Below are 25,353 nucleotides of genomic sequence, written 5' to 3'. Positions count from 1 at the left end.
AAAGCCCACCGCAGCAACTCCCAGGATGCCAAGCGCAATTCTTCGTCCGGGAAGCAGGGGTCGCAGTACAAGAACAAGGCAGCACTTATCAGAGAAATGGAGACCAACTGGTACCTGAAAATGTTCGGACTAGGCAAAGAAGACACAGTTGCTAATAAGACTGGCATGCCCTACAGGTCAGTTGAGCTGGTGTGAGTATGTGTGTTTGAGAGAAGGAGCATAAGCTGCTGCCACAGAGTTATTTGACATGGAGACACATTTAAGGCCTCATGTATTGTGTAGAGCTCTTGTTGGTCTAAAACTCACACAGTTTACAAGTTATTCTCATGAATAGACACACTTTTCAAACCATCAAGAATACAATCAACAAATTGTGCATGAGTTTGCAGTAAACAGTGACAACACGTGGTTTCTTCATGCACTCCGATTATTAAAGTATTTTGGTCTGGACCATCAGTGCTATCTGATGACAAGTGTTTCCCCTTTGTGTGTCACAGGAGTCACGCTGCTCATAACGACTCCCGGCTTAGAGTTGTGTTACCTGATCTGGTCGTAATGCTAATAGCCAGCATCTGTCTTGCCACATTAGATTGTGTTGACATCTTCTAACACCATGGTGACAAAACACATGAAGGCCGAGGGAGTGTTTTGATTCGTGTCAGTGTGACGGATGGACAGAAAGCACCAATAGAGTTGGTTTACAGAGTGTGAGGTGTGTGTCTGTTTCCTCTTTTGGAAGTTATAATATAAGTGCAGCAAGTGCAAATCCCTTTTCCTATCTCTCCTTTTTGTCTGTGGCATCTCGTTTTTTTTCTCACATGGGCATTTTCAGTGTTGGGTTACTCGACCGCCTCATTTGTCACGTCTTCCCTCTTGTTGTCCCACTGCTCTTTTTTGGTCTCAAATGTCTAATCTGTCCTCTTCAAATCATTTAAGCCTAAAGTTCAACCATATCAGTCTGTGGTCCATCCTTACTTTTTTCTTTGTATCCCCCTATCTGACTTAAACCTGCCTGTGTTCTCCAGTCTCACTGCTGGCTTTAGCTCTGTTCAGGCTCTCATTTAGAAAATCAAAGCAGAGCAGGGAGAAGAGTCAAAGATGATTAATAACCAGGAGGACGATGTGGGGGACAGAGTGCTTCTCACACATACTTACGGATCCATTAATTTTGTAGAACAATGAAGCCAGGCATTTCATAATCCAAAATGGTTTTTTTTTTCAAGGGAAAATAAATTGGCACAAGGTCACAGGGGATTACTGTATCTGCAGCCTGGTTTGCAGGATATTTTGTCTTATGTTTCATGTGACTTCATAGTCTTAAGGATTTTTGACATCAACAAGTGCTATGATTTCTCCATCATATTTTTATTACAAATAACAGAATACAAATACAACACGTAATCTCAGTCATTTAAGAGTTATCTTGGATGTTGAGTGTTTTAAACCATATCATTATTAGTCACTCATCAGGTTACATGGTTATAAGTGTTTCATCAGCCATGAACAAACAGTATTGTAAACAGGATTTGAAGATATCTATAAACCAGCTAAAAAAACAAAACCTGTTTACAACAAAACACACACCTTAAACATTTAAATGACCAGTGTAGTATGATTTATTTTTAATTTAGTTATCTGGTAGTCATTTCCTTTGATTTCTTTTGTTTCCTTTAGTTTTTAACTCTAAGGGGAATTCTTTGTCAAAGTACAACTCATCACTTAGTTGATCTATGTTCAGCAGTGTAGTTCTAACAGCTGAATTTGAACTGTACGATACCAATGCACGTACGACTCAACTTATCATTATCACGTAGCATCACACTATTATGGTGGGCAAGAAAGGCTTCCTACTGATGCAGGATATCTGGAAATGAGAAAACTCTGCTGTCAACTGTATGTCAACAAACGTAAAAAACAACTGCAAGCTTTTGTTCAGTTTGGCAGGCTCACTGACAGAAAAATGGCATTGGTTGTTTTGTTATAATTTAATGAATTAATGCAAAGTAAATGAGTTATTTTAAGGCTAATATTAAGTTCCCCGCTAAAAGTCCCAAAACTGGTGCCCCACTCCCCTATCAGGCCATTGGCGCCTGGGTCCTTGCAGAGTGGCACCACCACTGCCTGGGGTGTCTTTTATTTTTCTGCCTAAAAGGTGGCAACTCTAGTCTTGTCTTATGTGACCTTAGTCTCACTGAGCTTTAGCATGAACTGACCCTCCACTTTCTCTTTGCAAAAGTGTTACAGGGTACACTCAGTGAAGTTATACTAAAATAAAAAAAATGAGATAAATCATTACCTATGTCAAATGTAAACACATTTGAACTGCTGTGTGGACAGTACGGACAGGGCTCCCGATGTTATTTCGAAGTTGGATTGGTGAGATGCTGGTGGTTACACACTTCACATACTCCTTGTTTACAGGCTCATGAAGATATGATGACAGCCTCTCAAGGCTCAACTGACAGATTAGCTGCATATGTGTGTGTGTGTGAGTATGTGTGTGTATGTGTGTGTGTGACTGTGTGAATGTCAGCCCTCTAAAGATAGTAGAAAATCAGTATGACCGCTGTGCATACACACTCATATACATTATGGGTGCACCGATCACAATTTTCTGGCAGATCGCTGATCACCGATCTTTAAAAAAGCCTGACCTGCCGATACCAATTTTTTTCCCCCATTTTTTATAACTGACAGCATATACTTTCGATGTTCCAATCTTGTTCTATTGAAAAACATTGAACAATACCTGTGAAACAATAAAGTTTTGATGTTTTAACTTAAACAACCAATAAAGTGTCCTGGTATTTAGGTCTCAGAGCAAATAGCAACAATGGCTGGCAGTCAGACCTTCCCGGAGGAATACAAGATAAGATTTATATGTAAGGACCGACACCGATCTCCCATAATTAAGGAAATCAGCCAGCCGATCGATCCGTGCATGACTAATATACATACACACATATAAAGAAAGAGCATGTGTCCTCCTGGACAGCCAACAATGATCAAAGTGTCTGATCAGAAGACCTCTACATTAATGATGGGAAGTCAGCTGTTGAAAAAAGCAAAGGCTGATTGTGACCTAGAAAAGACAACCCCTCTTAAAGCCCCCTTTTTGCCAATCTGCCAATAACACACACACACACACACACACACACACACACACACACACACACACACACACACACAAACACACACACACACACACACACACACACACACACACACACACACACACACACACACACACACACACACACACACAAACTTGCCGTTTGCCAACCATCCTCTCATATCCTCTGGATATCCTCTCTCTCATTTAAAGCAGAGCAATTGCTTGGATTTCCAACTCCCCAGTGATTCTGTATAAAACCTTGTGCAGAATTTAAGCAGAGGATTCCCAGGCTTAAACGAGTTAAAAATAGCCCTTTTTCTACAACAAATTACTCTGATGGTTAGGTGCTTTTCACAGACACTCTGTCAAAGCTTTCCCTGTTTTCCTCATTATAATCAGGTATTGCGTTTAAATTATTATATGTTTCTTTGCTGGATCAAGGTGACTGGATTATAGTATGTAAGTTTTTGTAGTTCACAATAACATCATTTACAGTCCCCCTCTTCTCTTTTACTATGTTTAGTTATACAGTATCTTTTTATAAGAAAACAGGAAGAAGTTTGTTTAAAAGAGTCATGAAAATCAAACATGCTTTTGTATTTTTGTTCAGCATAACATTTTTTTAAAGACACTAATGAAACTGGCCTGGACGAAACTAATGTTACCCTTAAAAGTAGAGTTTGCAGGATTAAAAAAAAAAAACAAACGAGACAAAAAAACCTTTTTCAGCAATAATCCTGCTTGATTGTCACTTCTGGGCCTCAATAAATGTGTGTCAGTGCTTCTAACCCTCTCCTCTGTCTGTATGTTGATGTTATGGTTGTATCGAGACGTTTCTGGGCGGAGAGTGAGCGTGGTTACATCAGCCAATCAGAGCGCGTCTAATGCTAGTGACTTTGCGTGTTGATTAGCGAGTAGAAGAAGCTAACCTGCGTTGCTACAATAGTGGACATAGCACAAGAAAAACACAACCTTAGTGAAACAAAACGCCTAACAGATAAACATTTTTACTAGATGAGGCGTTTTTACTGACTTTTTCACAAGGCGAAGCTTGGCTCGACTTTCACTCGCTTTCGGACACTTGGAGAGCAGCACCGGAAATGAGTTGGCTTTCTGCTTAACAGGTATGTGTGAAATACCCGCGATTAGCATGTGCTAACATGCTAAGACAAGGAGATGACTCTCTAGGCTCTCCCATGTAGAAATACGGTGCTACAGGTAGTTACCATGTGGTTTCTAGGCTAGGATGTGATCACGTCGTCACGTCAGAGGTTGTGGGTGTGCTCTGCCTTTGACACTGAGCCAAAGAAGTACCTGTCTCAGGTCTGACTGTTTTCTGGTTTCCATGTTTCAGCTCCATCCACAGATGTAAGAATTAGACAAGAGCTCACAGAAAGCCACTTCAGAACATCCCTATGTTTTGTTTTTTTGTCTTGTTCTTGGTTACTTTACCTGTGTGCTTTTGGAGACCTGTGACCTGGGACTGGGACCAGGGTTTTATGAGAATGGGCAGCACATTTTTTTTGCCTCAGAAGGACTCGATGGTCTTGAGATTTTATTGTGCCCTACACTAATTCAAGACACCCTAAGACAGATGCAGCAAAGCAGCCTCAGAACATAACCAAGTCTCTTTTTTATTTCCCAGAAGGTAACATGTTCTTTCCTTTGTAGGTTTTATTTATTAATTTACTTACTTAAGCAATGAACATCTGAGACTTGCCAGAAGGTTTCAGTTTTGTCTCATTTGTCCATAGAACATCCTCCAAGAAGCTTTGTGGCGTGCCCAAGTGCATTTTGGCATATTCTGGTCTCAATTTGTAATGATTTGGTGTCCTTTTGTTTCGTTTTCCATTAAGTCTACTTTGGCTGTGACAGATTATGTGATCTGACACTGGTGCACCTTGACCTCAGAGCTCATCATTCACCTCTTTAGAAGTTGTTCTGGGCCCTTTGGTTATCATTTCTATTATCCATCACTCCAATTTGTCATCAGTTTTCCTCTTGTGGACTTGTCCATGGAGGTTTGCAACAGTCTAGAGGACCTTAAACTTCTGAATATTATGTGAAACTAGTCAAAGGAACATGGACCTGCTTGGAGAAGGGCTTATAGCCTTTACATTTGACATAACTGCCAATAATTTATCTCCTGAGATAAATCTCTTCTTAGCTTTCTATGCTCCATGTCCAGCATAATACACACCCTTTAAATACACAGACTGACTGACTGCATGTTTGAAGAAACCTGTAATGCTCAGGACACACCTGATTATGATAAGCCCCTGAGACCACAATATTTCAACCTTTTCTAGGGGTCACATCAATTTTGTCCTATTTTTTTTTCTTAAGTAATCAAGTTGAGCCAAAATTCCAGTGTCTGATTTCCATTGTTTAATATTCAGAAATATTTTTATGTATTATTAGTTTTGTCAGTTTTAAGTTTGACCATTACGGGTTTCTCACTCTTTGACTGATGGGTACCAACTAATTTGTCCATAATTGTAATGGTGTTATTCATACCACAGCATGTTTTTTGGCATTTGCTCCTGAAAAATTTATTCATTCTTTAAGTGAATGCTAGTTTGAAAAAAAAAAAAAAAAAAAAAAAGAATAAAAAAACTTGATTAGCTCAAATTTTGATGGAGCCAAACTACAAAATAGAGTTAGTTTTTTTCATGTCTTTTGAAACCTTTTAGTGATTATGAGATAAGCAGAATCACAGTAAAAAGAGCTTTAGGACAGCTGATAAGTCTATTAAATGACTGGGCTTGGTTGACTGTCCATGTATCTATTAAAGTCAGTCAGTGAATATAGTGCTAAAACCCTCTTTGCTCTTAGGCTTTTGCATTAAGTGGGTTTAGATTTTCAGTGATAGTAACAATGGGATTTAGAAGAGAATATAGGCCAACACATTGGTGTTAAATAGGAGCGGGGCAGTCCCTGAGGGATGGAGAGTGATCACTGGCTTAATTATGGCTGCAGGAGTCAGATGGCAGAGGGAGAGCTTCCTTATTCAAATACACAATATTCTATTCATGTAATTATTTTGAGCACTCTTAAACTAAAAGTATCATGCTGAGCTCTCTGGTTAATTATCAGACATAGTTAACAATTCAGTCCAAGGGAAGAGTGAATGTGGGGGTGGTGGTAATAAAACTGGAAATAAAGTCAAATGGACAGAAAAAAAGACTGCTAATCAGTCTTCTGACAAAAAAGCTGAATAAAAAGAATCTGTGGCCCTGTCGTCTTTACAAATTTTGAGAGTGAATCTACAGAGTTAAATACATTTAACTAAACTTTATCATTTGACAGGTTACTTTAAAGAGGGAGAATTGTGCCTTTTTAAAGGCTGTTTACTGTCCCTCCAGTACCTCCATAGTTGCGGTTACATAGCTAAAAGCTAAAAACAATAACATAACAAAGCATTGTTTCAGCAAGTCTCATGAAGATGTCATGTAAAGCTGTTTTGAAAAAAAAAAACAGATTTTTTTGAGCAGTTTACAGACAGATTCAGGGAATTATACAAAATATAGAAAAGAGTTGTTACTTAAAATATGGGGGCGCATGATACCCCCTCTGTAATTTTCAAAGGATGACTCTGAGCATTTACAGAGTTTACCATCAGAGGATAGTATTAGGGCAACAAAATAGGAGAGGTTTGGATCTTAAGACTACTTTTTTTACATTATTATTTGGACACATTATCCGGACATATTATTGGTGTTGTTTATTTTATAAAGTGGTTTTCTTTCTAGTTTGTTGCTTGGAAGTATGATTCATATTTCACAATAATAGTATTTGTAATTCAGTTAATTTAAAAAAAGATGGAGAATGTTTTTTATAAACATTCAAAAGACTTGGCATATTAAAAAGGCGTAATTTAGTAAATTAATAATCAATATTAACCATCTTATGAAACCTAAAGCTTCCTGAATTCTTATGAATTTAAAATTTCAGAACTAATTTCAAACTTTGCAGTTTGAAACACTTAACTGTAAAAGCACAGTGACATGGCAAAATGACAGGAGTACTTCTTCAGTTGAAGAGTTGGGTTGGTTACTCTTATAAAAAATCCAAGTGAAGGTCCAAAGTCAAACCAAGCAAGTTTTCACCGAGAACCGACAGTGCATAGTGCCCCATTTTCCGTTTCCAGTGATCGTTTTCTTGATCATCCTTCACGTTTGGTTGTCTTCAGTGGTCACGTTTTATCTCTCAGGTTTCTTCAAGATCTTGTGTCTTTGGAACTGACACCCAGAAACTCTGACCACAAACATGAAGGGACCTACAGGCGTCTTGTGGAAAAATCTACAGTGTTTGTGCTCAGAGGATTTTATTGTGAAAAAAACTGACTGTGCTTATTGGGAGAGGCAAAAATGAAAGATCATAAAGGTCAAATGAAGAGCAAATTTTAGAGAAAGAAATCTGAAAACATAAAACTACCCAAAATTGAAAGCTGTATTAAAAACAGCACTGAAAAGTGTGCATGTGTAGGCTCCATGTGTATGGATGTTTCTGCCTCTGGTGTCTATAAATACACTGTAAACACACTGGTGTTGCATAAGCTCAGCTGACATTCCTGCTGCCAGGCAGGATCACTTTTTCCACCCATCGTGCTGGACAATGGACACAGCTGATTGTAGGTCTCTGTCCTCATACACTCACACTTTCAGTGTGCGTTGGTGTGTGTGCATACACATTACTTTTACATAAATAGAATCAATTAGTGATGTTAAATTAGTTTGTAGCACCCAGAAGCACATCTTTAAGTAGTTACATATTTTTAAACTGAATAGCACTAAGTAGGAGTAAAACGCTCATACAATACAGAAGCAGTAAACTTTGAGTAGCAAAACAGCCACATAGGTAGATATGATTTTTAATTCTGAACTGTGTGTTTTCTTGGAAACCAGGCGCAGTAGCTTGGCTATCTGCTGAGGCAAAATGACTTCATTTTACCCTGTAATATGTTAAATTCAAATTCAATCATTTTGTGTCATGTGCAGTGTTGTCACAGTTACTTTGAAAAGGTAATCCGATTACTAGTTACTGATTCTACTAGTTACTGAGTAACTCAGTTACTTTACTGACTACTTAATTTTAAAGGTAACTAAGTTAGATTATAAGTTACTTAATCAGTTACTTTTAGCAGCTGCTGACAATACTTCCAGCTGCATAATTTGGCAAAAATTGCACAAGCAATTAAAATGAATATTGATATGAGTCAATATGTTTTTAAAGTAACATGCAGACATTGGTAGTTGTAAAACATGTACTTAACAATTAAAAACAAAAATATTCATTTTATACATTTTGAATTTCAAATACAACCAAAAGCTTTTACAGTACTATTTTTGGTACACTACAGCACTGTTTCAGTTAAATTTTGGGTTTAAATTATTTTCTTTTTAAATCCTTTATTTTAGTCTAGTTTGATTTCCATTAGTTTCATTTATTGTTAAAGCTGATTCTGTATTTGTAATACAATAAGCAAAAATAAATGTTGCTGGAGTGTGGGCTCACATAATCCTCAGTACCCTGCTCGGGGCACCCCAATCTGATAAGTCTGGGCACGCCCCTGCTTGCCACCGGGTGTATTGTTGTAGCCTACGTTATGTTGCTCTGCTCCTCAGCGGATGGATTTATGCTAAACAGAGGGTTCAGCTCTTGGAATAGAGGGGGTTAAAGAGAGAGGTACAGTGAAAGACGGGACTCACCTTTCCCCCAAGTAAGAGTCAAACAACTTCTCAAGCGTTTATGTACGCAGTGCGCTAATCCCTCTCTAATTGATTCCTAAATGTTTCAGTCAAAGATCTTAAGCAAACTGCCAGCACAGAGTGAACACTGAACGGTCATCTTTAGCTGAAAAACTCAAAACAGTGACTGTATTTCCAGCTAGAAAACGCGCATTTCTCCTCTCCCCCTCTGTTTACCTTTGTGTCGCTGGCTGCTAACTCTCGTGAGTTGTTCACATGCTGAAAACTTGATGAACGCGCGACACGATTCGTTCCTTGAGACACAAGAAAAAAGCATATAGCTTTTTTTACAAGAAAAATTAAAACAAAAGTAACGCAGTGATTTCTGATAAGTAACTTTAATCTGATTACTGGTTTGGGAATTGTAACGCGTTAGATTACTCGTTACTGAAAAAAGCAGTAGAATCAGAGTAACGCGTTACTTAGTAGCACGTTACTGACGTCACTGGTCATGGGTGGCTCAATAGATCATCATGAGCTAAAAGTTCCTCACAGAAGCTTTAATACCTCAATGATTTGATGTCTTATTTGGGCTTTGTGTGTGTGTGTGTGTGTGTGTGTGTGTGTGTGTATGCTTATGTCACACTTGGCTGTATTTGGATGTTTTGCTCAGGCTAAAATTCCTTGAATGTGTTCCTTGAATACTGAACGTGAACAGAGGCTCAGACGTCCAGGGAACTGTACAAGTGTACGTGTGTGAGTGTGCAGGGGGATTTGTAGGAAGAGTGACAGCGTGTGCTGGAACTAAAATCTCCTGATATGGGAGAATGGTATTTCTCATGATTCCCACAATCCACTTGGGGACCAGACGTGATGTCATTGAACGCTCCCACGAGGCGGCCAGAGGTGAGAGATCATATACTGTGGGACGGTGTCTGTGAATGTAGACGTATACTTGAGGTGACAAGCAAAAAAGGCTTCTCCCTTTCATTTCACATCGAGCTGTGACACTAAAGCTCTGCCATCAGCTTTGAGCATGTGTGTGTGTCAGAGAGTGTGTGTGTGTTTATTTTAGGTGTTTGTTATGGGCAAAACTCCAAAGTACACTTTGTTTGAAGGGGGTGAGAGCAAAAAGAGAGGAAGGGATATAATGACAAGAGAGATGAAATTAAAAGGGAGACATGAGAAGACAGCATGAGTTAAGTAAAAAGGGACATGTTTAAATTCACAAAAAGATGGAAGATAAGGAAAAAAACAAAGGAATACATGCTGGAAGTGAGAGAAGAGTGGATTAAGTGACAGGGCTTCTGACGAAAGGAATACCGACAGACAAAGAAGGGATGATGGGGGAAGAGAGTTGGAGGCATGATAAGATGCAGTTAAAGAGAAAAAAAGGTTGAAAGGAGAAAGAGTGAGAGAGGAATAGATGGAGAGAAAGAGGGAGAGAAGCAGAGGGAGGGCGGGAAAAAATGTCCCAGATTCCCCAGCCATTTAATATGGAGCAAAACCAAAGTGAGCTCATAATGTGGACTGGCTGAGCAGGGGGCAAAGTGACAGGATGAGGGTGTGAGTGGAGAGTGTGTGTGTGTGAGGGAGGGAGAAAGAGGAGAGGGGGAAATCTGTGAATGATTCTCTCTCTCATTCTGCATGTGTGTAAGTGTTCTGGCAACATATGTGGCACAGGGCACATGGAAGAGAACATGTAAAGACAAAGCTGTTTCCTCTCCGTGCGGATGTGCAGCCTGCAGACAGATCGGACTCTTAATTGCTGTTTTTTTTCTATTTTCAGTCATGATTTCTCCAAGCTGGATTTTCCCGCGTTGCTTTTTTCTTCTTTTTCTTTCTGAAAAAAGGAGTTTGATTTTCGTAGTGCATCATACAAAAGAAAACTTCTCATCCCTCTGAGCTTTACTCTCCTCTAAAGTCCTCTGCTCCATGTAGAGGTGTGTGTGTATGTGTGTAGGCGAGAGGCCTACCTGGATTACTCTGAGCGTACATGTCTGAGGAACAGAGCCAGAGAAGACGGGAGAGACTAAAAGAGAGGACTAAGTGAAGAGGAAAGAAGATGTACTTGTACAAAGCTACATGCCCTGAGATCCCTAACCCTAAACAAAAAGGGCCCAGGGGTCAGGGAGGGGTTCAGTCTCAGGGCCCGGGCCAGGGGAGGCTCATCAGGCAGACGTCTTCAGCAGCAGGCCCCCGACCTCTGGCTCCTCTGATATGGACGGCACACAAACCCAACAGTGTGGTGGAGCTCAAACAGCTGGAGGAGTTTCTGAACTTTCACTCGTTATCGCTGCATGACACAGTCAAGGGCCGAACCGGGATGGTGTACAGGTAACATCCCTGGTGTGTCTTCGTGTGTGTTTGTGTGTTGATTTTGACTATTCAGAGCAGAGCTCCTTAGTTGTGAAAAACTTGCATCCAAAGAATGATTTATTGCAACCCTCTGAAGCATCGGTGCCAGGAGGGCTTGATCTTGCTTTCATACGTTTTGGCTGAGGGATTTGTGACTCTTGGTCATTGGATGGTGATTGGTTGAAGGCTTGTGGTTATTTGGCTGCTCACAATTCACAGGATTAAGTGGAGGTCCTTCTTGTTTTATTGGAGATAAATTTGGAACCCAGTGCGCTTGTAAGGCAACATTGTCTCCTGTGTTTTTATGATCAGCCTTTAGTGCACCGTGCACAGATCATCATGGGAAATGTGAATCCCAAAGTGAAACCCACCAGCTGAATGAAAGTGTGTCAGTGTGTTGCATAAGTACTTATGGAAAGTAACTCTGATCTGAAAGAATTTTTCTTTTATAAGAAGGAATGACCTGTTCTAAAATATGTACAATACATTTGCACTTTTTTTTTTTTGAAAACTTAAAAATTAACAGCAGCAAAGTTAGATAAATAAAAGTTTGGTCTAGGCTCCTGTGAATATGTATTCTTCCCCTGTTTTTGTTATTGTTCTTATTGCTTTCCAAAACTTTCACTGTGGCTACTGTTAACGCTGCAATAACCAATAAACTGTACGTCCTTTTCAAATAATAAAATATCTATACATCGAAACATCCTCAAATGACCCAAAGCAGCTGTTAAATAATTTTTATTTAAACTAATCCACTTTGGGACAGAGTGTTCCTCTCGTGTGCTGTTTTTCTTCTGGTTTGTCAGCTGTGCCAAAGCTGCATATTGTTGAGTGGTTTGAGTGAGTGTGATTGGGACACTGAGGATTGCTGCTAAGCCCTCAGGCTAGAAAGCAGCATGAAGCTGCTCTGCTTTCATTGTGTTGTTGTTTCCAATGAAGTGAGAGAGAGAGAGGGAGGGAATGATCCAGAACAAAGCATTTAATTCTCTGATGGAGCTTTCAGATGACTGTTCAGCTTAAACGTAGCCGTGAATGTTGATGAAGACAAGCACCTTCAGCTTCACAACACAGCTTTGATTCAAGGGTAGTGAATTCAAGATAAATACACCTGCTCTTCATATGCTGCTCTTCTTTCCACTCACTAGTATCATGCTGTACGCTCTCTGTTGAATGGTCATGTCTGGGTTATTTGAAGGCTGCTGGCTTAACATTTCCATCAGCTGTATTTTGGTCATTTGAACTGCTCATTCACTCCCTGGGCTCTGTCACCACCGATTCTATGGCTATATTTTGCTAACATTTATTTATATTGTTGAGTGCAGAGGAAAGTAAAGCTCAGAGTGACTTCTTTATCAGTCTGGCATGTCCAATAACACAGAGGGAGGAAGGTGGGGTAGGAACTTCACTTGACTTTACTGTATACTTTATTCCAGACCTTTAGGTCCATATAAATATATTGACAGCAAAACTACAAATAATGGAAAAAACACAAGTTGAAGGGGACATATCATGCTTGTTTCTCCTTTTCACTATGCCAGACTAGGATGCCTGTAAAGCATTTCTGCCCTCAGTACAAGTCATTTAGTTCCTTCATTGCCCCACAATAGCGTTCTCAATATCCTCATTTTTGGCCATTCTGAAGATCTCGTTGAAACGCTCCGTTTCCAGAATGACCTCCAGTAACCTCGCAACGTCACAGCCCTTTGTGCTCTGATTGGTCAGTTCTATCAGAGGGGCGGAGGGGGTAGAGCCAGGGGGCAGTTTTTGCAGCATGGTAGTATTTACAAAATCGCCACATTGAATGGGGCAGACTGAGCGAGTTTGCTGTTTGCCAAAACTTCACCGTAAGGCATTGATAGCACTAATGAAATGGCAGAGTGTAGGATACGTCCTTTTGTATTGGACCCCGAGTCACGCCGAGCTCACATTGGCTCCGGAACGGTTGCAGTCCAGATACGGTGCGTATTTTCCGCAAGCTGCCACTCACATCAGCTCCGGATAGAGGCTGTGGCTGGCTTTGGTGCCGGATACGGAAACTGCACTCGCGAGAGTAGAAGCTCACGTGGGTTCACGTTCTTGTCTGGACTTGCGCGAGAGCTTTATTCCTCTAATGTTTATTATTTTTAATCAAGTTACTTTTTTCTTTTCTTGTATTATTCTTATAATAGTATGGGATGTATCATATAAAATGGGATGACTTTCCACTTCAAGGATGAGTCTCTCGTCGTCCCTTTGTTGTCAAAATGCGACCTCATGTCACCGGGTGTAATAATGTTTACATTTACTACTAGCGCGACTGTGCTGTCAAAGAAGAGTCAAGTTACATTAGTTTTTACACTGACTTTATTTTAAAAACAACGGATCTTCATGCCATCCGGCAATTCATTTCCTGTATAGCTCATCATATTTCATTCAGCTTGACGTAGACCCTCTCCGGCGTCCGGAAAAGATAGACTTCTTGCGGATTCTTTCTGTAGTGCTGTACGGCTCCCGCAACCGGACTCGCACCGCGCGGGACTAATGTGAGCCTACAACAGTGATTTTAATGATACGGATTACATGCGGAAGCTGCACCGGACCCGCAACGGATTCAGTGTGAGCCTGGGGTCAGACCCGGACGGTTCTGCAGCTCAGGAGGAAGAAAATCCACCTCAACACAGATCATCTCAGGACGCTTCAGTGTGGTGAGTCAAACCGGTACTGTAACATGTATAGTTTATACGTTTATACTCGGCTCTTGGTGGGTGTATCCCTCGGTGGCGGTTGTGTGACTAACTGACATCACAGATGTCCAATAAAAAGAAAGGATCCTCGAGTCATCAGGACGTTTGAAATCTCGCGGCCATCTGGCAATGACCTATTTTCAGAGGCATCAAATCTTGTTCTAGGATATTGGAAAAAATACAATATGTCATTTTTTGAAAGTTCAGGGGGTGTAAGGTCTTGTTTTCAAATTTATTATCTTATATGTATACATATAAGATAATAAATTTGAAAACAAGACCTTACACCCCCTGAATACTTATAATTATTAAATCAGGCATCAGCATATGTCCCCTTTAAAAGGAAAAACACAGTTCATATATTGACACCAATTAAAACGCTAAGACACATTTGTTCCAATGTTTCCAGTAACAAGATGTAAACCTTGTCTTGCTCATTGTGAGCTGAGTAAGTCACATTATTTCATTGTTTGACTCAATCAATCGACCCACAAATTTATACATACAGTTTCTAAGAACAGCGTAAAATGTGGGCACATTGGTATAAACAAACATGTGACTTGCACTCGTCCATCGAGGTAATTTAAGAAATATTGTGAATGCATCGTTTTATGCTACCTGTAATTTTTTCATTTCTGCCTTACTGTAGTTGCTCCATAAATGAGCAGTTTTAACATTTTTCTGTACATTTGAAATTTACGTACATATAACTTACAGCACTGATACTGAACATTGTCATCATCATCATCATCATCATCATCATCATCACTTTTGATAATGTGCCCCAGGTATTTGACTTTTTCCACCGCACTGAGGACTAGATCAGAGATAAAGAATAATGGAAACTGCAGCTTCTGATCATCTTTTGTTCTTATTACCACAATCACACTCTTTTCACAGTCATATTTAATGTCAAACTGCACATCACAGCTAGAACAAATTCTCAGGAGTGGCTGTAGGCCAGCACTGTAAGGTGAAAGAATGACCAAGTCATCAGCATACATCTGATGGTTGATGAACTGGTTGGTGAGTTGTTCTCAGTTGTTCTGAAATACTATACATGTATACATTAATTGAAAGAGGTAACAGCTGCCCTCAGATTGCAAACCTGGTGAGTTGTAGGTGACTTGGGTCACCTGCTATCTGTGTGGCCCAAGTTCTTTAAGGGTAAGCACAGTCCTTTAGAGCTCCCCCTGGTGACTGACGGGAAAATAGGCCACAAAGCTTGCCCCATGTACCAGCATACCCAAGTAATTTTTCTCTGACATGTTTTTCTTATTGAGTGTTCATCTTGCCATGTGCTATTAGCATTTTGCTGTAGGACCTTGGCATATGTGTGTACAAGGGCCTCTGTGTGTGTATGTGTGTGTGTTGGAGAGCTCACGTTCATTGCTGTGCTAACATAATAAAACAGCTGGTTGTCCGCGTTCTTTTCCAGGTCAGTGTGTATCAGTGTGTCACAGACCTGTGCTCAGTACTCCAACCTCACACAGACAAGGATAAAAAAAGAAAGATAGAAACAAATCCTAAAGGTGCTTTTAGACAGGAAGTTCCAGGAACTTTTGGTTTCAGGAACATCTTTTTTAAGAGCTAGATGGTTCCTGGAGTCCTTTATTGTCTGGATTTTCACAGCTGCCTAAAGTCCTGTGAAGATTATGCAAATTTCACAACACGATCTGACATAAAAGAAAGAGACTAAAGCAATTCAACATAGATGGCATCCTCATGTAATGGGCTAGAGTGACGCACTCCTTATTTATTTTTCTTTTGTCAGTGTATCTAAGGTACAAAAAAGAAGAGCCTATAGAAAGATAACGAAGAGACGTGCAGATATGAGCCTCTTCTAGAGTATGTATTTCTCTTCAGATGTAAAGGAGCATCTCATATATTTAAGTTAGTGCTTCTAATGTATGCGTGCTTAGTGTAACATAAGGGCTGATCTTGACCATGCCAGCGTGACCATCAGAACATATGCATTCAATATTCCCTCCGGGCAAATGTCGCAAATGTTAACGCCATTTATCTAGTCAGGGACAGATACTGTGGTCATGTGACATGGTCAGTGACCCAGATAGAGAAAGATTAAATATTTTGCTCTTGAAAGACTTTGACTTTCAGCCCCATTCAATGCACATGTTGTTCCTCAACTCTTCACAACTGAATGGGTGTTTTATTTTAACTCTGCACAGTTTGAAGTCACAATTTCTCTCACTTTATAAAATAATGCATTGTACAATTATCGTCCAGGATTATTTTTCTGCTTTAGTGTTTTAGAACACAATTTATGATTTTGTAAAGCTCAAAACACTCTTTGTGAGATTTAATTTGGAAGCCACTCACCAGCTGAGTTTGGACACAAGGAAAGTCAAAGGTTTTAACAGATAAATGTTAAGCTGAAAGAGAAACTACTGAATTAATCAAGCTTTCCTGTTGCAAAGTATAAACCGGGTACATCCCCTTTTAACCTAAATGTCAGAGCAGGCACAGAGGCAACTGCACTCCTCTGATTTTTTCATCACACCCGACAAATTAAAGTAGACATCAATTCAGTCAGCCAAGTGGGAAAATAGATTCAAGAGCTCATGATATTATAAGGCCGTTCAAGTAAGGAGGTGGCTATGAGGGGGCATTTAAATCTCCAGAGGGGAGAAGGTCACATTATGAAGCATATGTCATGTGCACATGGCGTGTGTGTGTGTGTGTGTGTGTGTGTGTGTGTGTGTGTGTGTGTGTGTGTGTGTGTGTGTGTGTGTGTGATTGCATTGGCAGACAGTCTGGATGTTTGTCAGTCTGTCTGATTAAATGGGCTCTGCCCGCTGATAGACTTTGGTGTGAAGGTGACAGTTACAGCTTCACCACAGTTGTTCCTCTCCTCCTCTGCCACTCACTTTTTCCATCCCATCTTTCATGCCCCTTCAGTGTTTTTAGACGTTCAAGTTTCAAAGAACTTGAATTTCTGGACATCAGTTACACTTGAAATGTTCAAAGGAACGAGAGTATTTTCTTTTAATTTTATGTTTGATTATTTTCTTGTTATTCCCAAAATTTTTTTAAAACCAGACTTCTTAAAAGAAAAAGAACGATGATGAAATAAACTATTCAATACTTGTGGTCTTGTATATTTACTCTCCCTGTGTTCAGGCGCATTTATTCTGGCAACTACCTTTGTAAGGACAGGCTGTCCAGGCATACACTTTAGGGCTACAGCTATCGAATATTTTAGTATTCGAGTATTCTACTGAAAATCCCATCGATTAATCGAGTAATCGGATAAAATATATTTTTGTTTAGTTAAAGAGCAGTTATTTTTCAAGGATTTTTTTTCTCTTTAAAAAATAGAATTTTCTGATACAGCATGTCAATAAGAGCACTTGCTTTGGTAGCTCCAAAATTTGTAAGCACACTTTGACACTTTTTTTTATGCCTTGTACATCTCATCAAATGTTGTGGACCCAAATGGCACCCGTTTCGTAGAATGACCCATTAGTCTCCAAACTCCAGAAAAGAAGCTACATTTGTTGCTAGTTGCTATTTTGTATAAGAGGTAGCTTGAGGGGTCTGAAAACTCTCTTAATATGGCCTCAGCTCTATTTGAAATACCACTCCTTGATCTTTTTTAAAATTAAATGATTCCTCAAGGCGGAGAAAATTACTCGAGTAATTTTTGTAATCGAGTACCTCGAATCATTCTGGGAATCGTTCCAGCTCTAATACTCTTTACGTTTTATGTTGCTTTGCATAAACAGAAACAGCATGAGTTAGAAGAAAAGTGAGTGGGATTGAGGGATGTACATTTATTTTCTCTCTTTTTACATGGTTTTCATGTGTGTTTCAATAATCTGTGTTAAACAGATGTTGACTGATCCATATATATGTGTGTGCGTCTGCGTGTGTCAGCCTTGATTCTTGTCCAGAGCCTAATGAAGCACTGCTTTTTAACTATTCCACAACTGAGAAGCACTGAGCGAACGGTTTACTCATCTGTGTCAAACTGTGTACACACACACAGACACACGTCTGCAATCAGACACAGACATATCCGTGCAGATAAATGAATCAAATGCTCATCCTTAATTCATGCTGGAAAACAAGTGAATTTTTAACAGAGGAGCTGCTATTCTCACTAAATACTTAATTTGTTGGGCACAGACATGAGTGTGTATGTGTGTGTGTGTGTGTGTGTGTGTGTGTGTCTGATCCCCACACACACACCAACTGTCCATGTTCATTGAATTACTACCCATTTTCTCAAACTTGTGAAACAGCGCCCCTCTGGGCTGCAACAGTTGATTGATGACGGTAGTCTAACTGGTGATAAACGGCGCTGTATTTCACCTGCAGCGACGTGTGTTGTGAGTAAAGGTGAACTTACTTACATCGGCACCTACACATGCAATGACTGTAAGTTAAAAGAGATAGAAAACCAGCAGAAAAGTCACCACGCATTCTGTTTTACAAACCTTGCTGGCTAGCAACAGTGGAGGAAGAACAATCTTGTGAAAAGCTTTTATTCTTTTGCACCGCAAAAACTGAATCTAATGTTGATTTAATTCCAGTAAAAAGGCTGATCTTAAGTCATTAAATGGCAAACAGACACTTGAATTAGTTGTAAAGAGTAAGAAGAAGTCTGCCAATGTGGTCAGGAAAGTTTCATGTTCAGTTTCTTGTATTTAGACATTATTCAGATTTCAAGAACTTGATGTGTAATTTTTTTGTATCTCATTGCATCTGTCTTAGAATATCTCAGAAAAATACTTTTTTTTTCTGGACTTGTCAGTAGGAATGGGTACCGAATTAAGTACTTTTATAGATACCAGCAGGATTCTGTCTGTAGTACAGAGTACCAATTCACGTAAAAATCAAAAGGTACCATGTTTAGGTACCTAAATGAATCCTTGCGACTGTGAGGCAGTGGAAGAGTAGGCAATTTTCCAGTTTGTATATTCAGAAATAGATAAGTTGAATTAAAACTTTGAGATTTTATTAACAAGCAAATTAATATTTATCACCACATGAACACACACATAAGTACCAAAAAGTGGTACCACTTAGTACCGATACCATATTTTTTTTGGTAACAATAAGACATAAACATTTACTTAGATAACAGTTTCTTTCATCCTGCTGTTTTGTTTAAGCAGCACTGCTTTGTTTCTCACCTTTGTTTTACAGATAAATAACTAACAGAGGACCACAGTCATAAAAGATTTTGGTGGCAAAATTGGCATTCCATGCTGACAGCCCTGTACACTTCTTTTGCATTGGTAAATTCTTTGCTCGTAATTTTCTTTGATGTAGAGATAAACAATCATATTTTGCTGAGATGCCTCTATGTCTGACCTGAAATAACAGCAGGACCAACAATAAGATTTAAATAGAGCGTTCTGATCTGATGTGACCAAACTTCATGAGTTACAAGAATATTGAAGTTTTGGTGTCTTAGCAGGTGTAACGTTGTAGGAAGTAATGCTCAATACTAACCTGACCTAAAATAACTTTAATCTGCATTCTATAATCATAAAAAGTTGAACCTCGGAACCTTAAAAAAATTATCAAAAACATGGATAGACATAGTTATTGTTCAAGTTGCATGTGTCGTATATAAAAACAGTCTGAAATATCAGTTTAGTTCAACATTAGTTGTATAGACGTGACTAAAATCTGCACTAAGATTTGAACCTTAAATCACACACAAAAAATCAGTCTCACTCCTACTACTCTATACACTCAGTCACGGATAACCAGTTCATTAGGCAACTATTGATCCAGCTAATACACATCCTTAGTGTGAATCTCATTAATAAATCAACTCTACTGTGTATATGGGCCCATGCACAGAGTGCCTCAACTTTTCACACCCACACTGATCTGAGTCTCTGGTATTCCACCCCGGTCAGCTGCACCAGCTGACTGTGGGGATCGATAGGACATCAGCTTGTCCTATTGACATGCTGATTTAGTGAAGTGCCTGACCGGACTGGACTTTTATCGGGGAGCAGTCACTGATGATCACTGCGCTCAGCTGAGCAGTCACTTTGACACAGCTTCAGAGGTAAAACCTTGATATAAGTTCTACTATTGTGAATTAGAAAAGAGTGAAGAAGGCACAAATATCATTGACTTCTCTCTCCTTGCTCTGGTCTTTAAGTTTCGCTACCTCGCTCATCTCTCTAGGTATTTCTCCATAATTTATGAGGGCTGATAAGCTGTTATTTAAGAGCCAGTGCTCTGTCTCAGGGAGGTCGTTTGAGGACAATGCTTTAGCTGAGCCTTGTCTTGTTCTCCCAGACCAAAAAGAGCTGTGCTCTGTAGCTGTGTAACCTACACTTACACACTCATACTTCATAACTATTAAATGACGTTCAGAGTGGCTCTGCATCTTTTGGCAAAGGAGACAACGGTCACTTCAGGGTTCCCACAGATCCTTGAAAAGTCTTAAAAGGCATTGAATTCATAACTCTAAAAAAAAGGCCTGAATTGGCATTAAAAAGTCTTAATTTCAAATTTCAAAAGTCTTAAAAAATTGAACACATTGGTAAGATTTATGTTAGTTTGAAGTAAAAAAAATATTAAGTAACATTTATCAATTTTTCTAAATAATTTCCAGATTTACTCTCATGGTAACATCGCGTAATCACAATAGCGGAACTAACAAAACGGTGATGTGGTTGCACCAGGAACTTTTAAAGCAGACACATGTCTTGGTTCTACCTAGGGTGCCTGGAGATAGAAAATCATGAGGAAAAATTGGCAAAAAAAAATCCAAAAGTGGCTTAGGACAATTGATTATGGCAGCAAAATTGAGAAATAAATTTGACATTAAATTTCAAAAACCATGTAAAAATTCCAAAAATGGTTGTGACAGTGGCCAAAAAAGATGAATGGGGGCTAAATAGGCATAAAGTTGTAAAAATGGAGTTAAAAAAGGTAAAAAGTGATGTTTTATGTAAAATAAACATTGGGTTAAAATTGCCTGTAACCCAGGTAATTCATGTGGTGTTTTTGTTTGTTAGTTTTGTTGGTTTCGTTGTCGACTTTTTTTTAAAATTTGATTTCCAACGTCATTAAAAAAGTCTTAAAAGTCTTAAAAAGTCTTAAATTTAACTTGCCTTGAGCTGTATGAACCCTGCAATTACTTCAGTCCACAACAACAGTCTGTGAGGTGCACAGTGATGTAGTGCAACCGGTGATCACTTAAAACTTCTTATGTTGTACGTCTGATAAGATATAAGCTGCAGTCTAACATCATGAGCTGTATGATGATTATGATAATGATGATGATGATGATGATGATGATACAGTGTATAGAGTGTTTGGGAGGATACAAGAATGAGAAATGAAGACTATTTAAAAAGGTGGTTTGTTTGTTTTTTCCACATTTTTTTGAGGTTTATTATTTGGTGCTGGTTGTTCTTGTCAACACTAGGGGGAGCCGTGGACCTGCTGTCACTTTGACAGCATTTGAGAGCATGCGAATGCTCATGTTTCTGTGTTTAAGGCTGTCCCAAGGAGAATTAATACTTAGCATTAAGGATCTGCTTTCATTAGAGCATCCTATAAGTGGCTTCAAAGAAAATTACAGATGAAGCATTTATAACAAAACTATAGCCGTATTTATCTGTTCATAGTTTCATTCTTCCTGAGCACTTTTACCTCATTTTTTTGTCTATAGCTTAAATACAGTCTGTGCACAGCCGTACACAAAAGTGAATGTGGCCCCTGAGAGACAGGGTATTACAATCTCCAACCCCTCCTTAACCGTATAACAATTACTCATCCTTTAATCCATAACTCTCCTCTCTGTTGAATTTAACCTTTCTCCAATAAGCTTCTCTTTATTGTACTGCCCTTTTCACATTATTGTCCTAAATTGCTTCTTTCTTTCAAAATTACAATGTTTCTTTGCCTCCTTCCTACCAAGACTGTCATTTATTATTTGCTTTAGTGCGAACTTTACAAAATGAATCTGATGCACTGATGTACTTGAGATGTGGACTCTCCAGTATTTTCCCTTTTCTTGTCTTCATTGTGTACAACTGACTGTGCCATTATAGTTTGTCATATATGTTGTTGTTATATATGGACTTTTTTGTGCTGTTATCTTTTGTAATGAAGGTAGAAACACCAGTGTAATACAAAGCCTCCCTCAAGGCTTATTAAGTGAAGAGGGTCAGGACAACCAGGGAAAAAGGCACAGATATGAGAAATCGGTATCATAATAACAGCTTCAGCTTATACAAAGATACACAAACACAAGCGTGGACTTCACTGCAGTATTTGCTGCAAAAGTGTAGAGCCACACTGCTCATATCTGCAGAATAATGAACAATAAGTGTGATTACAGGTCAAGTAGCATCATCAATCATAATCCATACGAGCGGTTAATGTTTACTGCAGCAATTTTTTGCAAAAATACAGCAGTCACTGCAGATTCCCATTCAAATTCTTACAGAGGATTTACAAACATAGATTAAACATGTAGACCACTTCTTTATAAATAAGAGATGTAACATCAAAAGCTGACTTGGGCAGAAAAACAATACGAAAATAAAACCCTTTTATTTCTCATGAAAACAGACTGTCAGGCTCGGTTTTCTAGTCATCATAACTTGAAATCAGAGATCAGACCAAGGCCAAGACTCATATACCAGCATAAGCTCTTAGTCGGGACTGCAGCTATTGTCTACAATCAATTACATTCGCTTAAAAATGATCACAATCTGTTTTATTTTTTCACTGTAACACTACATCAAACGATACCATCTTTCCTGCAAGAACACATCCCTGAAAACACTTCCCAACCAATTTGTCAGAGATGCAGCGTGTGGATCTTCATGAGTTGTGTGTTGTTGAGATGATACACGATGTGACAAGCAGGGCAGAAATTCAGTGTCAGCAAATATGAGCAGTGGGGAGTCCCTTTTGTGTAGATCATTGTGCTCACACATGCACAATCACAGTAAATCAATACAGACAGATGCACAGCCCGCACATGCTTACAGCGCTAGACAGCACAGCATTTCTTGCACAATGCAGGATGCACTTTCTTATTTTTATGTTATGTTTTTTTTTCTTAATATTTGAAATTGTCAGTAGTAAATTTGTAAAGAACACATCTGATTCCTTATTTCAAAGTAACTCAAACCTTGTGTTTGACTTTAGGGCCCTACCAGAAAGGGGGATTGTGTCATGAATAAATCTGCCTGACTTTTTTGCAGCCTAACCCCGCAAATGACCACTTTGTCCTTGTTCTGAGGCAAAGACCTAAAACGCAGTCTGACATTGACGATTAGCCTTGCCATAATTTAACACTTCTTTGAAGAGCCAAGTAGTTTGGCACGGATGTAAGCGCTCTCGTTCATACAGTTTTACCCTCCCATTAACCTAAAGTGGTTTCATTCCACCACTTTTATGGTTTAAGCAATTTGCTCACGATCATTCTCCAAAAAGTAAAGTGACATAAATTCCTGTTTTAGAATTACCATTTAAAGAAGAAACTGCCAAGTAGTTTTAACTCTTCATAAGATAAGTCATAAATTGTACATAAATGTCTCATTGTGGAATGGGAATTATGTAGTGCAATGTCTAATTTGGTCCTAAATGAAGTTTGTTCTACTCTTGATGAATCTCACACAAGAGTTGGTAATGAAAAAGATAAAAATAATAAATTCTGTTTGTAAAGCACTTCTCATCAAAGGATCTCAAAGCTCTAAAGAGTAAAACAAGATTAAAAACAAGTTCAGTGGTTTCAAGGAAAGCTTTTTGAAAAAGACTCAGGCCCTTGAGTTCTGGGTCAGTTAAGTGTATCCTGTTGTGCGTCGCTGTGTGTTTGCTGTCTTGCATCTCCTGGCTCAATCTGTGTACTCTTGTGGTTTTTTTTCTAGTGTTTTTTTTTTTTTGCTTTTGTTTCTCTTTAATGAGTTTTTTGGATTTTGAGGTTAGTTAAATAAAACATTTTTTGTTAAATCTGCACTTGGGTCTTCCACCTTTTGTTTCCTGCTCTTGTGAGTCTTGACCATAGACTGTATATAGAGTGGAAAGCGTGGCTCCGCCATTTATCATTGTACGGTTTTGAAGCCAAAATTCCTCTGTCCCAGGCGCCACCATTGTAGCAGTTTGGAGCCAGAGCCTGCGCAGTAGAGATGATGAGGTTTCTGGGAGAATCTGAGTGGAGCTGGGTGACAAATATAACTTTTTTCTTTCTTTCGAGAGTCTAATTACTTCTTGACTCTACCTCCTGACATATTTTACAATCCCCGTAGAAAAATACACAATAATGGCAGCTGTCAATCATCGTTAAATGATACGTAAAGCCTCGTTTTTAACCTAATGAAAACGAAACTTTTCAGAAAAAAGAGGACTTAATTTCAAAACAGCCAAATAATATCTTCAAATCACCACAACAATCGGACGCTGTGGTCAACGTAAGTTTGACCACAGCCCATCTGGAATGGCTGGAAAGCCGGATTTTTTAACCTGCACTGCAGCCAGTCACCAGGGGGAGCAGTTTTTGTGGAGACCTTACTTTATGAGGCCAAACCCCAGCACATACACGGCCGTGCCATCCCGCATTCCCCCTGGAGTTTTAACTTATCAAAATCAAATTGACTTCCAGATTTCCAGGAATTAATCCCTCAAAACTCACTAATTTAAAAAAAAAAAAACAGTATTCCCCATTGTGCCCCCTAACAGTGATGTAAGAGAAAAAGAAGGGTATGAAGCAGTCCTCATTTTTACTGCCCCAACCAGTAACAAACAAAACTGTGAGAATCAAATCAAAGCAGATGGAGATGCATGTCTGAATAGACATGGGTTGGTTTTCACAGTCCAGTGAACAAAGTAATGAACTCATCAGAACTGGAGGATGAAATAAGCAAACTGTCAAATTTGCCCACTCCTTCATCCCTCAAACATTCAAAGGGTGGATGAGAGAGCAATCATGTATGATTGCACCTGAACATTGAGGCATGCATAAGAAGGCACAGTTAGATGTTGACAGAAGAATTTGTTTATGACAGTCTTTTTCTTTATCTTTTATCTTCTTCTACCTAACCTCTCCTTTTTCTACTATGTGTTTATCAGTGATTAATGTCTCGTGTTCTTTTTTTGTTGGGGTCTACGGTGTCTATTGTGTTTCCTGTTTTATTTTGTTGTTCTTGCAAATTCCTGTCTATCTTGTTTGGTTTTACTTCCCCCGCCTGTCTGTTTCCCTCCACTTTGATTACCTTTATTAGTTTCACCTGTGTCCACACCTGTTGCTCGTTAACTAGTGTCTCTGTGCTGACTCCTCTGTGTTGTTGGACCATGACATCATTCCTTGAGTTCCAAGTGGACTTTTATGGATTCTGATGGACATTAAAAATTAAGTTTTGGTTCATTTTTTAGCTGTAAACATCTCATCTTTGATTCCCTTCCTTTGTTGGTTACCTAGTGGTTACAGCCCTACTTCGAAATTAGACTTATTCAA

At 39.1% G+C, this 25,353-nt stretch overlaps 1 protein-coding gene across 1 annotated transcript in view; it reads left to right on the top strand.

Annotated features, from left to right (window-relative positions):
- Positions 1-10,855: 10,855 nt before the first annotated feature.
- The window catches only part of kcnab1a (potassium voltage-gated channel subfamily A regulatory beta subunit 1a), a 121,543-nt gene continuing 107,045 nt past the window's right edge, over positions 10,856-25,353 (top strand). Inside the window, exon 1 of the mRNA XM_074679247.1 lies at positions 10,856-11,142. Within this exon, the coding sequence (XP_074535348.1) occupies positions 10,871-11,142 (272 nt within the window). The 5' untranslated portion in view covers positions 10,856-10,870. The remainder of the gene's footprint in view (positions 11,143-25,353) is intronic.

The sequence above is a fragment of the Halichoeres trimaculatus genome, unplaced genomic scaffold (genome assembly GCF_033239565.1).
Source record: "Halichoeres trimaculatus isolate MK-OKI-2021-1 unplaced genomic scaffold, fHalTri1.1 fHalTri1_scaffold_9, whole genome shotgun sequence".
Lineage (NCBI taxonomy): Eukaryota > Metazoa > Chordata > Actinopteri > Labriformes > Labridae > Halichoeres > Halichoeres trimaculatus.
Note: the sequence above shows the minus strand (reverse complement) of the source record. Positions and strands in the feature narration are given on the sequence as shown.